The sequence below is a fragment of the Scomber japonicus genome, chromosome 12 (assembly GCF_027409825.1).
Source record: "Scomber japonicus isolate fScoJap1 chromosome 12, fScoJap1.pri, whole genome shotgun sequence".
NCBI classification, from domain to species: domain Eukaryota; kingdom Metazoa; phylum Chordata; class Actinopteri; order Scombriformes; family Scombridae; genus Scomber; species Scomber japonicus.
Genome location: NC_070589.1, coordinates 30,091,121 through 30,105,756, shown reverse-complemented (window position 1 = coordinate 30,105,756; position 14,636 = coordinate 30,091,121). Strand labels below are relative to the sequence as shown.

Sequence of the window (14,636 nt, the reverse complement as noted above, 5' to 3'; positions counted from 1 at the left end):
TCCTTCCTTCCTTCTTTCCTCCCTTCCTTCCTTCCTTCCTGGACTTGAGGACAACAGGAGGGTTTACTAGTGTTGCTATAAAGAAAAGAGACGAGGAGGAAAAAAGACTAATGGAAAAAAATTTAAAATGGTGAGTGGGACGGAAGAAATCGAAAAGAAATAGACCAAAAAAAAAAAATGAAGAGAGAGAACAGAGATGAGAAAGAGAGGTGGGAACGACAATTAAGATCGACGAGGAACAAGAAGGGAAGAAGAAGAAGAAACATTTAATTTGTTTTCTGTTCACCATTCCTCTCCTCCTCTTCCTCCTCCCTCCTCCTCCTCCTCCATTCCTCTTTCTCTTCGATCTCAATTCAGAAGAAACAAAAAAAGCGCAAGAATTCTCTTTACTTTCGTCTTGTTGTGACCACTAATAACACTTCTTCTTTTCTTGCACGCATGAAGAGGAAAATGAATGGTGGGAGAACTGCTCATTCACACCATCTTCTCTGTTTTCTCTTTTCTGTTCACAGGTTTTTGTGAGCTTTTTTTTTTTTCTTCTTCTTCCTTTTAACAACACAATAGACTCCCTTCTAGCAGAAAAGCTGCAACTCACAACTCACTGCTTTAGTTTTCTTTTTTTTCTTCTTCTTCTTTTTTTTTAAGGAGGGGAGGACTTAACAAGCTGAGGGCTATTGTGCAGGTTCTGATAAACCTCAAAATGGACGGTATTAAAAAGGAGGAGGGGTGGGGGGGGGGGGAGGGGGGTCGGTCTTATTTGAGCTTTTCCCTCTTTGCAAACCTTCTCCCCTTGAAGGAGACGGTGGAGAAAAAAAAAAAAAAAGGAGGGATGGTATAAAAACCGAGGCCTCATTTCAAGCTTCCCTCCTCGGCTTCAGGGAGACCCTCGCTTCAGGGTGAGGTCGAGGAGGAGTGGGACTTAGGAAGGTAGGGGGGGGGTTTTGTGGGGAGGGGGGTTGCTATACAAGAGGAGAAGGAGAGAAAGATATAAGAAAAATAGAAAAGAAAAGAGAAAGAAAGACAGGGCCCTTGAGGAGGCCGCGAAAGACCCCCGAAAAGCCGAGGCTGAAGGCCAAGGTTAGCAGCTGGACCTGAAAAAAAAAAAAAAAAAAAAAAAAGAAAAAAGCCCCCGAAAAGAAACGGAGGGATGCTGAAAAGCTCTCCAGCACTCGATGGGTTTCATTCGATTCTTAAGATGAAGAGGAGGGTAGTGGGTGGGTGGTGGGTGGTGGTATTGGGGGGAGAAAAAGGGGGTGGGGGAGAAAGGGGGTAAATTGGGCAGCCTTTTGGAAAAGAAGAAGAAGGAGAAGAAGGAGGAGGAGGAGGAAAAAGGAAAAGTAAAGAAGAAGAAAAAAAAACAAAAACGTGAGAACCGCAGCAATACCTCCTCAACCCTGCAACACTGCCATAACTCTCCGACAAATTTACAATTCATTCCTCCTTGGGAGAAAAGAGGAGTGGGAATGGAGAGAAAAGGGGGAACGAGGAGGAGGAGGAGGAGGAGGAGGAGGAGGAGGGGGAGGAAGAGGAGGAGGAGGAGGAGGGAATCAGGAGTGATTTTGTGTCTTTGAAGCCTACAAACCTGGGGGCCTCTATAGCTTCTTAGGGACAGACAAAAAAACTCAACATAAGGAGGGGTGGAGGGGGGGGAGTTGAAGAACAGTGATGTAGTAGCAGGACAAAAACCAGGCTATTTAAGGAGAGAGGAGAGTTTATGAATGTTTAAATCTTTACAGGAAGTTTAAATCTTCATGTTAGAAAGTTAAAAAGATAAAAATGAACCAAAGCTGATCTGGAAGCTACACTTCTTTTTCCCATATCAGTGTTTTTAAATGATATCTGCTTTTTAAACGCTGTTGGAATAATAAAATATTAAGAGTGCAGCTTTACGTACTTCCTGCATCTTAACCCTCCTGTTGTCCTTGAGTCAAGGAAGGAAGGGAGGGAGGAAGAAGGAAGGAAGGAAGGAGGGAGGAAGGAGGGATGGAAGGAAGGAGGGAAAGGAGGAAGGAAGGAGGGGAAGAAAGGAGGGAGGAAAGAAGAAAGGAGGGAGGAAGGAAGGAGGGAGGAAAGAAGAAAGGAGCGAGGAAGGAAGGAGGGAGGAAAGGAGAGAGGGAAGAAGAAAGGAGGGAGGGAGGAAGGAGGGAGGAAAGGAGAGAGGGAAGAAGAAAGGAGGGAGGAAGGAAATGAGGGAAGGAGGAAGGAAAGAAAGAAGGAAGGAAAGGAGGGAGGAAGGAGGGAAGGAAGAAGGAAGGAGAGGAGGGAGGAAGGAGGGGAGGAAAGGAGGGAGGAAAGAAGAAAGGAGAGAGGAAGGAAGGAGGGAGGAAAGAAAGAGAGAAGAAGGGAATTAAGGAAAGGAGGGAAGGAGGAAGTAAAGGCAGGAAGGAAAGGGGGGAGGGAGGAAGTAGAGAGGAAGGAAAGGAGGGAGGAAAGAAAGAGAGAAGGAGGGAAGGAAATGAGGGAAGGAGGAAGGAAAGAAGGGAGAAGGAAGGAAGGAGGAAGGAAAGGAGGGAGGACAGAAGGAAGGAAAGGACGGAGGGAGGAAAGAAGGAAAGAGGGAGGAAAGAAGAAAGGAGGGAGGAAGGAAGGAGGGAGGAAAGAAGGAAGGAAAGGACCGAGGGAGGAAAGAAGGAAAGAGGGAGGAAAGAAAGAGAGAAGGAGGGAAGGAAATTAGGGAAGGAGGAAGGAAAGAAAGAAGAAGGAAGGAGGAAGGAAAGGAGGGAGGAAAGGAGGGAGGAAAGGACGGAGGGAAGGAAAAAAAGGAACAGTTAAAATGGACTTGTTGGGTAGTTTATGTTTTTAAAGTCGATCCAAAAATGTCTTTTTCTTCTTTCCTGAGCAGGAAAAGGAATGAAAGAGCAAATCCACGACAATCCTCGCTGATATTCAAAATGAAAAGAAGAAGAAGACATTTATATTCGTCAGCTGTTTCCCAAAACAGCCGGCGAGACATAAAGCTTCATGTCATCACTGTTTTTTTGAGGATCCAGTTTTGGGGATTTTGGGTGTTTTAACTTAAAGGATTACACACTTCCTGTACGAGTTTAGCAGCTGACTGTACAACGCCTTCAGGTTTATGAAGATCCTTTATTCCTTTATTCCTTTATCCTCTCCACATCACTCCTCTAACAGAGATCTCTAGTTGTTTTTATCGGAGGTGAAATCCTCTCTGATCCTCACATCATAAACCTCTCTAACCTTGATCCATTCGCTTCTCCTTCAAAATAAAAGTCCTGTTGTCCTCGAGTCAAGGAAGGAAAGGAGGAAAGGAGGGAGGAAGGAAGGAAGAAAGGAAGGTAGGAAGAAGGTAGGAAGGGAGGGAGGAAGAAGGAAGGAAAGGAGGAAAGGAGGAAAGGAGGGAGGAAGGAAGGGAGGAAAGGAGGGAGGAAGGAAGGGAGGAAAGGAAAGGAAAGAAGGAAGGTAGGAAGAAGGAAGGAAGGGAGGGAGGAAGAAGGAAGGAAAGGAGGAAAGAAGGAAGGAAGGAATGAAGGAAGGAAGGAAGGAAGAAGTAAGGAAAGGAGGGAGGAAGAAAGGAAGATAGGAGGGAAGCAGGGAGGGAGGAAGGAAAGGAAGGAATGAGGGAAGGAAAGAAGGAAGGAATTAGGGAAGGAAAGAAGGGAGGGAGGAAGGAAAGAAGGAAGAAATAAGGAAAGGAGGGAGGAAGAAAGGACGATAGGAGGGAAGCGGGTTGGGAGGAAGGAAAGGAAGGAATGAGGGAAGGAAAGAAGGAAGGAATTAGGGAAGGAAAGAAGGAAGGGAGGAATGAGGGAAGGAAAGAAGGAAGGAAGAAAGGGAGATGGAGTAAGGAAAGAAGGAAGGGAGGAATGAGGGAAGGAAAGAAGGAAGGACAGAAGGAAGGAATTAGAGACGGAAAGAAGGAAGGGAGGAATGAGGGAAGGAAAGAAGGAAGGAAGAAAGGGAGATGGAGTAAGGAAAGAAGGAAGGGAGGAATGAGGGAAGGAGAGAAGGAAGGAAGGAAGGAAGGGAGGAAAGAAGGAACAGTCAAAACAGACGGGGTCAATTTGACCCGGGAGGACGACAGGAAGGGTAAATTATATCTGAGCGATGAAGATACTCCCTCCTCTCCACATCACTCCTCTAACAGAGATCTCTAGTTGTTTTTATCGGAGGTGAAATCCTCTCTGATCCTCACATCATAAACCTCTCTAACACACATCCTGTCCATTCGAAAAGGAGACACACATCCTGACCTTGGTCCATTCGCTTCTCCTACAAAATAAAATCCATCTTCCATTTAAAAAGAGAAAACAACTAAGCATATATTGTGTTTATTTATAAATCAAACTTCACTGTGAAGCTTTTTTTAAATTCATTAATCTGCTGAATACAAGTGAAGCCAAAGATTAAACTCTCTGGTTTTACAAGCTTTAAAATCTAAACCTTAAAAAGCAGCGAGTGGCTAAAACATCACCGTAAATTATATCTGAGTGATGAAGATACTCCCTCCTCTCTTTTAGGGCTGCTAGCTAGCAATACAGGATAGCAGCATGCAGGCTAACATATTTGAATATTTCCTTTGAATGTGTCGGCTCCAGAAATATGTAAAAATACATTTAAAGCTTTTTAAGTCTTTATTTTATTAGATTTAAAATGTAAAAGTTTGTATTGTTTCCTGTTTGTTCAATAAAAGTTGTCACTCTGCTACTTCCTCCTCTCTTTTAGGGCTGCAAGCTAGCAATGCTAATTAGTACGAAAACACAAATTTGTTGGTATAAAGTAGAAATACGATTAAATTAGACGTCATAAAGTTAGCAACTCCAAATAGAAGCAAAAGGTATGTATATTAATAATAATACTCTAACACAAATTCTGATTGCTCATACTGGAATAATGGCAAATTAAATGTACTTAGGATAGCAGCACGCAGGCTAACATATTTGAATATTTGCTTTGAATGTGTCAGCTCCAAAAATATGTATATATACATTTTTAAACCTTTTATTTATTTTTTTTTATTAGATTTGAAATGTAAAAGTTTGTATTGTTTCCTGTTTGTACAATAAAAGTAGTAAAGTTGTCACATTTGTTACTTCTTCCTCTCTTTAAGGGCTGCAAAGCTAGCAATGCTAGTTAGCACGAAAACATGATTTTTTTAAGTTTTTTTCTTCTTTAGTTTCAAATTAAAACGTTCCTGTCATCCTCCCTGGGTCAAATTGACCCAATCTGTTTTGACTGCTTCTTCCTTCCTTCCTGTCTTCCTTCCGTCGTTCCTTCCTTCCCTTCCTCCTTCTTTCTTTCCTTCCTTCTCCCTCCCTCCCTCCGTTCCTTCATTCCTTTCATCTGTCCTTCCTACCTTCCTTTTATCCTGTCTTTGTTCCTTCCTTCCCTTCTTCCTTCCACCTGTCCTTCCTCCCTTTCTTCCTTATGTCCTTTCTTCGTTCTGTCCTTCCTTCCATCTGTCCTTCCTTCCCTTCTTATTTCCTTCCTTCCTTCCTTCTTTCCTTCCATCTTTTTAATGATCCGGCCCACATGAGATCAAATTGGTCTGTATGCGGCCCTTGAATGAAAATGAGTTTGACACCTCTGCTCTACGATGTAAAAACTACTCAACGTCTTCCACATCTGTCTCTTTGGGTCGGAAAACAAAACACGTGAAGCGAATGATGAAAAACTGAAAGAAGAAAAAAACACAGTTGAGAACTTTGGATTCAGGATTCAGGATGGAGATAAAAGAGTACAGAGATGCCCCCCTTCTAAAAAACCCCCACCTACTTCCATCTAACCCCACCCTTTGCTCGTAGGCCCCTGGGTGCTATAGGGAGGGGCCCCTGGTCACAGTGTGACAGCCTGGGAAAAGGCCCCCGATGCCCGACTGACCCTTTGATCTGGTATTAAAGACCCAGGAGCTCGTTCTGCTACAGCAGCAGCACCACCATGGGACACTTCACACACACACACACACACACACACACACACACACACACACACACACACACACACACACACACACACACACACATACACATACACACACACACACACACACACACACAAATACATGAAAGGAAAGAAGGAAGCGAAAAGATGCAGGCACACACACACACACACACACACACATACACACACACACGTAAAAAAACTGCTAATAAACTAAAGATAATTTCTGGGTGTTTTAATAAAGTTCATCCACACTGCATCACACAGATTAACTCTATATTAAAGTAGTTTAGTTTAGGTTTGTGGCTTGATATTATATTGATATCGTAATTTTTATAGATATCGTCTCAGATTTTGAATATCGTAATATCACGATATGGAATAAGTGTCTTTTCCGGCTTTTAAAGGCTGAATTACAGTAAAAATGTGACTTTCTGAGCTTAACAGACTGTTCTTTTATCTGTCTTTATCCACTTAGTCATTATATCCACACAAAAATCTTATTGCATAAATACTTTGTGAAAGCGATAACACTCAAAATATCGATATCGAGGTATTTGGTAGAAAAATATTGTGATATTCGCCCAGCCCTAGTGTAATCATTACTCTTTATTAGGCTACCTGATAAAAACTTAACAGTGACTATAATGCAAGAAAGAAGTAGACAATGGCAGTTAGCTAAAAGGAGTTTTTATTTAAAGTTTTTTAATAAAAAGTAATTATATTATATTTTAACCCAACACTCTTCTCCAAGAAGTTAACTAGGTATATTTTCATTTTTTCAATTGTTTTCTCAGTAATGCTAATTGGCTGGATTATGTTTACAAGACATAGGTAGATTTGGTAAAGATGAGTTAAAGATTGCCATTTTTTTGTCTTTAATGTTAATTGCAGACTTGTTTCTGTATTAAATGAAACATATCTGCTGTTGTAACTCAGTCATATATAAGTGTAAATTCTAAGAGAAAGACTTGCAATGATAGATTTTCCTATTTAAAGAAGCAAACCTTTGTGATTGTGTCTGATATACTTTTATAATTTGTAGAGGATGACACGTTTCTTCCTCATGTGAGACGTCAAAGATCTGAACAAATGCAAAGAGCCAATAAAAGAAAAAAAAAAAAGAACAAACCCTGATCTATAAATGTCCAGCTTATTAGAATGGCCTACTTGCCAAAAATGATAAAGTACAAGTTACTTATTATTACCACAAGAAGGAATGTGAGTGCTCTATAAAATGGACTTCAATCACTTCAGGAAATGATCATTTAACATCCCGTCATTAACTTCCACTTCCAGCTCCACGGACCATTCAGACCCCTTTCATAATCACCACACTGTATTTATTGTATCATGTTGTAATCACTGTAATTATCATGTGCTTACTAGGTGCTTAAAATGCAACTGGCTGTGAGTCAGTCCTGATGACATTTCAAAATAAAGCGCAGTTTGCAGGAACATACTCTACTCTTTGACAAAGCTTGTAGTTTTTTTCTTTTTTTTCCTTTATCAGTTTTTTTTGCTTTCTTATCACAACCATGAAAGCAGCTTAGTCCTTCTCCTGGATTTTAAAAGAAGTGCTTTATTGGCACAAAGGAAAAAAAAGAGGGGGGGGGGGGGCAGGAACAAGCAAACTGCAGTATGTTCCCAAAGAGGCATTCACTGACCCACTGAGTTAATCAATTAGCAGTAATAATCAAGCTTAAACTAATGGATAATAGATGTGAGTGTTAGTTTTCTTTGGTTCATATATAAATGATATGGGTGATTGAGTGATTTGAGTCTTTTTTTTTTTTAAATAATTATCACTCAAGTTATAAGTAATAATTAATGAGTATTTAATATTTTATTCTAACCTTTATTATGTGTGATCATTAAAAAAATCCCCCTTTTCTCTCTTTTATTTTGTAGTTTGAGGTGCAATTTACACACTGTGGACCAGAGTAGGGGGCAAAAAAAACTACTGGTTGCCATGGTAACGCCTCTCCTCACAGTAAGAGAGGGTGAGAAGGGGGGCGAGGAGGGGGGGGCAAGGCAAACACCCACCTTTAGCCATCTTGTTGAGGACCATGTCGATCAGAACGTAGGTCCCAGATCTTCCTGAGCCGTCACTGCACGGATGGGCGAGAGATAAAGGCACAGAGAGGGGGGGGGGGGGGGGGAGAGGGAGGGGGGGGGGGGGGGTGAGAGAGACAAAAAATTAATTGAATGTTACAGTTTGTTGGAGAAGCTCATATTATCTTAAATAGCTGATTAAGTATTTTTTAGATTATAACCAGTCATCAGTTTAATATAATAAGTTTGATACTACTTTATTCAATAGTTCACATCTTTTAATGACATATAATATATTTTTGTTTTAGTATAATTTGTCTGTAATTAATATAAACATGCACAGTACTTTAAAACCTCTTGATTAAATAAACTTTACAAAATTAAAGACAGTATGTACAGTACAAGTTTCACTGTAGACTTTTCATTAGCTGCTTTAGAATGTATTCCTTTCAAAATAAAAGACTTTAAACTGGATCTTAAACATTGTTTTGTCTTTATACATTGTATAAAACACTCAGATATAACCCTAAAAACACACAAAAAACCTCCATGTTCTAAAAGACATCTAGTTTTGTAAGAGTACATATGTTTAAATCCTGCAGCTACAACTAATCCAACAACAACCATCACAAAATCACTTCCTGTTCCAACTGCTCCACATCTATCAACCAAAGAAATGAAGTTAAAAACGTCCCATTGATGTTGTCGACTGCATAAATAAACCAGAACTTCTTACACCCTGAATTTACACCAATAAAAGTACAAAAACAGTGTCACCTATGCCCTTATATTAGTTATACTCCAGAATAAAGGCAGTAATTGATTTTTATTGTGATTCATATTATGCTATGTCATTCAGTTCACACGACCAGCATGATGTGATCTGCTTTAAAATGGCTTTTTACCATTATTACACAGAATTATTCATGTTTTTTTTAATATTTTTAAAATAAAATAAGATGCCCATTACTCTATGTATGTATGCCATGGGTGTTTATATACATATTAGGATGATTTTCTACATTTTAAAAACATTTTTATAATTAGAATTTAATTGGGAAAGTTACACTGAAGGACATTTTGACACTTTAGAGCTCAATAACTCCCTAAACTTAGCTCTTTGACACACACACACACACACACACACACACACACACACACACACACACATACATCTAGGTGATAAGAAGGGTAAGAGTTGAGTGTTTTAATATCATATTTATACATATTTATCTTATAGTGCTTAATATACATCTCGTCTTTAACTCATAAGTTGATGTCTTCAAGCACAACCTGCTACAGTTTTCATTTCCTTTACCACACACATTTCCGTCATGTTAACTAACTTACAGAATAAATGGTTAAATTTAAATAAAAGTTGTAAAACTAGTAATCAGATTTTTAAATGTTAACACGGTAACCATGGTAACAGATACTGATGAAATGTGTCCTTAAAAATCTGAATCATATTGCAAGTCAACTATCTCAAGTGTGACGTCCACAGGAAGATCAGAAGACTGTGAATGGCAGCAATGGGTTATATTACCACACTTTTCCATCATGTTACTGTATATTATTATTATCAGATTTTTAAATGTTAACAGACGACAGCTGCTTGAGAAATGAAGCTGTAAAGTCATGAAATCTGAATAACGTACATCCACAGATTCACTATAACACAACTTAAGCACCTTCACTATTTTCAAAGTTATTGTTATTTGGGTTTGTTTTTTTTATCATTAAAAATATGGAGGGAAAGAAGGAAGAAAGGAAGGAAATAAGAAGGGAAGGAAGGGAAGACAGGCAAAAGGAAGGAGGGGAGGAAGGAAAGATGGAAGGAAGGACAGATGGAGGAAAGGGAAGGAAGGACAGATGGAGGAAAGGGAGGAAGGACAGAAGGAAGAAAGGGAGGAAGGACAGATGGAAGGAAGGACAAAAGGAAGAAAGGTAGGAAGGACAGAAGGAAGAAAGGGAGGAAGAACAGAAGGAAGAAAGGGAGGAAGGAAGAAAGGGAGGAAGGACAGATGGAAGGAAGGACAAAAGGAAGAAAGGATAGAAGGAAGAAAGGGAGGAAGGAGAGATGGAAGGAAGGACAGAAGGAAGAAAGGGAGGAAGGACAGATGGAAGGAAGGACAAAAGGAAGAAAGGATAGAAGGAAGAAAGGGAGGAAGGACAGATGGAAGGAAGGACAGAAGGAAGAAAGGGAGGAAGGACAGATGGAAGAAAGGGAGGAAGGACAGATGGAAGAAAGGGAGGAAGGACAGAAGGAAGAAAGGGAGGAAGGAAGAAAGGGAGGAAGGACAGATGGAAGGAAGGACAAAAGGAAGAAAGGATAGAAGGAAGAAAGGGAGGAAGGACAGATGGAAGGAAGGACAGAAGGAAGAAAGGGAGGAAGGACAGATGGAAGAAAGGGAGGAAGGACAGAAGGAAGAAAGGACAGAAGGAAGAAAGGGAGGAAGGACAGATGGAAGGAAGGACAAAAGGAAGAAATGTAGGAAGGACAGAAGGAAGAAAGGGAGGAAGGACAGAAGGAAGAAAGGGAGGAAGGAAGAAAGGGAGGAAGGAAGAAAGGGAGGAAGGACAAATGGAAGGAAGGACAAAAGGAAGAAAGGATAGAAGGAAGAAAGGGAGGAAGGACAGATGGAAGAAAGGGAGGAAGGACAGAAGGAAGAAAGGGAGGAAGGACAGACGGAAGAAAGGGAGGAAGGACAGAAGGAAGAAAGGGAGGAAGGACAGATGGAAGAAAGGGAGGAAGGACAGAAGGAAGAAAGGGAGGAAGGACAGACGGAAGAAAGGGAGGAAGGACAGAAGGAAGAAAGGGAGGAAGGACAGAACGAAGAAAGGGAGGAAGGACAGATGGAAGGAAGGACAAAAGGAAGGACAGATGGAAGGAAGAAAGGGAGGAAGGACAGAAGGAAGAAAGGGAGGAAGGACAGATGGAAGGAAGGATAGAAGGAAGAAAGGTAGGAAGGAAGGAAGGGGGGGGGGTTTATACAGTAGTTGTCGGAGTGAAGACGGAGATGCATCCTGACTCCTGTGTTAAGCCGGTGAGCAGTTGAGGTTTATGAGTCTTCTAATGCTATTTCAAGGGGATAAACAACTTCAAAGGCGGATAATTATGAAACAGAAACGGCTGAAGTAGCTTTTTTTTTGTTTGTTTTGGTGGTGAATTAAATAACATCAAAAACATAAACCCGTTTAGCTGCTGCAGAGGTTTTTTTTTTCTTTTATTATATATTACTTCTTCGTCTTCTTTTTAGATGAAGGATGAAATAATGGATTTACATACTGTACATCAGGGGTGTCAAACATGCGGCCGGTGGGCCAGAACCGGCCCGCAGAGGGGTGCAATCTGGCCCACTTTCCTTCCTGTGTTCTTTTCCTACCTTCCTTTTATCCTTTCTTTGTTCCTTCCTCCCTTTCTACCTTTCTTCCTTCTGTCTTTCTTCCTTTTGTCCTTCCTCTCTTCTGTCCTTCCTACCTTCCTTCCTTCTGTCCTTCTTCCATCTGTCCTTCCTCCCTTTCTTCCTTCTGTCCTTCCTCCCTTTCTTCCATCTGTCCTTCCTCCCTTTCTTCCTTCCTCCCTTTCTTCCTTCTGTCCTTCCTCCCCTTCTTCCATCTGTCCTTCCTCCCTTTCTTCCTTCTGTCCTTCCTCCCTTTCTTCCATCTGTCCTTCCTCCCTTTCTTCCATCTGTCCTTCCTCCCTTTCTTCCTTCTATCCTTCCTTCCTTCTGTCCTTCCTACCTTTCTTCCCTCCTTCCTTTTGCCTTCCCTTCTTATTTCCTTCCTTTCTTCCTCCTTCCCTCCATCTTTTTAATGATCCGGCCCACATGAGATCAAATTGGTCTGTATGTGGCCCTTGAATGAAAATGAGACGGATGGATGGATGGATGATAAAAAAAAAAGAGAAATAAATAGAATTAGACTCTGTAATGTATGTGGAGAGAATATTTTGTATCCTAGATTTATTTCAAGTGTTGAAAATTGATGTCTGCAACCCTACCAGTCTATTTCATGGGCGGGTGTGTAATCCAACAAACTCAAGGGTGTGTGTGTGTGTGTGTGTGTGTGTGTGTGTGTGTGTGTGTGTGTGTGTGTGTGTGTGTGTGTGTTTGCTGGCATGCGTCCATACTTATTATCATATTTCATTTTCACCAGGGCCTTGGTTATTTTCTGATTTTCTGCAAGCACACACACACACACACACACACACACACACACACACACACACACACACACACACACACATACACACACACACACACACACACACACACACACACACACACACACACACACACACAGTATATGGATGCCCGGTGGGAGTAATTGTGCAGTACCACCACAGTATGAGTGTGTGTGAGTGTGTGTGTGTGTGTCTATGTGTGTGTGTGTGTGTCTGTGTGCATTCAACACTGCATCACATTATCACTCTGATCTCAGACAGTTTGTGTATGTCCATGAGTGTGTGTGTGTGTGTGTGTGTGTCTGTATGTGTGTGTGTGTGTGTGTCCGTGTGTGTGTGTTTTTGTGTCTTTCTCGTACAGGTTATTACGCCACGATTAGATCTGTCGTATTGCTGCACCTCGCCAGGATCATTACAAGGCGATCAAAGATATGTGTGTGTACGTGTGTGTGTGTGTGTGTGTGTGTGTATGTGTATGTGTGTGTGTGTGTGTGTGTGTGTGTGTATGTGTGTGTGTGTGTGTGTGTGTGTGTACGTGTGTGTGTGTGTGTGTGTGTGTGTCGGCAGAAGAAGCCCGAGGGCTGTGAGTAAACACGTCAAGATGTCTGCTGCCTCCTCTCACTCCATTTAAAATGAGAGACAGGAAGGGAGGGAGGGAGGGCCAGAGAGAGAACGAGAGGAGGAGGAGGAGGAGAAAGAAAACGGAAAAAGATAGAAGAAGAAGAAGAGAGGATAGAAGAAGAAGAAGAAGAAGAAGAAGAAGAAGAGAGGACAAGATGAAGAAGAAGAAGAGAGGATAGAAGAAGAAGCGAGGATAGAAGAAGAAGAAGAAGAAGCAGAAGAAGAAGAGTTAAGAAGAAGAAAAAGAAGAGAGGATAGAAGAAGAAGCAGAAGAAGAAGAAGAAGAAGAAGAAGAAGAAGAGAGGATAGAAGAAGAAGCAGAAGAAGAAGAAGAAGAGAGGATAGAAGCAGAAGAAGAAGAAGAAGAGAGGATAGAAGCAGAAGAAGAAGAAGAAGAAGAGCTAGAGAGGATAGAAGAAGAAGAAGAAGAGAGGATAGAAGAAGAAGAAGAAGAGGATAGAAGAAGAAGAAGAAGAGAGGATAGAAGAAGAAGCAGAAGAAGAAGAAGAAGAGAGGATAGAAGCAGAAGAAGAAGAAGAAGAGAGGATAGAAGCAGAAGAAGAAGAAGAAGAAGAGCTAGAGAGGATAGAAGATGAAGAAGAAGAAGAAGAAGAAGAGAGGATAGAAGAAGAAGAAGAAGAGAGGATAGAAGAAGAAGAAGCAGAAGAGAGGATAGAAGAAGAAGAAGAAGAAGAAGAGAGGATAGAAGAAGAAGAAAAAGAAGAAGAGAGGGAAGAAGAAGAAGAAGAAGAAGAAGAAGAAGAAGAAGAGAGGATAAAAGATGAAGCTGAAAGAGACAGAAAAGTAAACTCAACACATAAACCAGGAAGTGGAGAATGCTGCGTGATTATTGAAATTCTGCATCTTGCATTTTTCCGTTCCCTCACTTCTCCGTTCCCTCACTTCTCATCCTGATTGCTCTTCTCTTCTCTCCGCATACATTACGCTGATAAATGGCCGCGCTCGCTCGCTCGCTCGCTCGGTCGGCTTTGACAAACTCGTCCGAAAAGCAGCTGTTAAGTGAAAGCTCTCTGCAGGATGAAGAACGTCGCTACATCTTTAGACATAATTTGCTGGTTTGAGTTTAAGGCAGGGGTGTCAAACATGCGGCCCGTGGGCCAGAATCGGCCCGCCGAGGGGTGCGATCCGGCCCACTTTCCTTCCTGTGTTCTTTTCCTTCCTTCCTTCCTTCCTTCCTTCCTTCCATCCATCTGTCCTTCCATCTGTCCTTCCTTCCTTCCTTCGTTTCTTCCATCTGTCCTTCCTTCTTTCCTTCCTCCCTTCCTTCCTTCCTCCCTACCTTCCTTTTTTTTATTCCTTCCATCTGTCCTTCCTTCCTTCCTTCGTTTCTTCCATCTGTCCTTCTTTCTCTCCTTCCTTCCTTCTGTCTGTCCTTCCTACCTTTCTTCCCTCTTTCCTTTTGTCTGTCTTTCCTTCCTTCCTTCCTTCCGGCCCACATGAGATCAAATTGGTCTGTATGTGGCCATTGAATGAAAATGAGTTTGACACCTCTGGTTGAAGGCCTAAAGCTCAGATTTCAGAAAGAGAGAGAGAGGAGTTACAAGAGAGAGTATGAGCTCTAAAACGAGGCCTGGTGCCTGACGTGGATTATCGCAGCGGGGGAAAAAGCCACGAGGCATGATGAGAAGCTTAATAAGCATCTAAACACAACAAAATCTGAGAATCCTCCTTAAAGGATAGAAATCATATTTAGTTGCAGTCAAAAATAATGTATTGTCTAAATGGAAGAAAAAAGGGGTTTCCAGGGGTATTAGAAATGCTCCATTTAGTCTCAATGTCTGTTTGATTGACAGCAGTTTGGTAAAGATACGTGTGTGTTTCTTTTACCCCTTTTCCACCGAGCTGGAGCTGGAGC

The 14,636-nt window shown here is 41.5% G+C and overlaps 1 protein-coding gene across 1 annotated transcript in view; it reads right to left on the bottom strand.

Annotated features, from left to right (window-relative positions):
• The window catches only part of LOC128369736 (receptor-type tyrosine-protein phosphatase N2-like), a 158,011-nt gene that overhangs the window by 6,986 nt on the left and 136,389 nt on the right, over positions 1 to 14,636 (bottom strand). Inside the window, exon 11 of the mRNA XM_053330812.1 lies at positions 7,945 to 8,009. Within this exon, the coding sequence (XP_053186787.1) occupies positions 7,945 to 8,009 (65 nt within the window). The remainder of the gene's footprint in view (positions 1 to 7,944; positions 8,010 to 14,636) is intronic.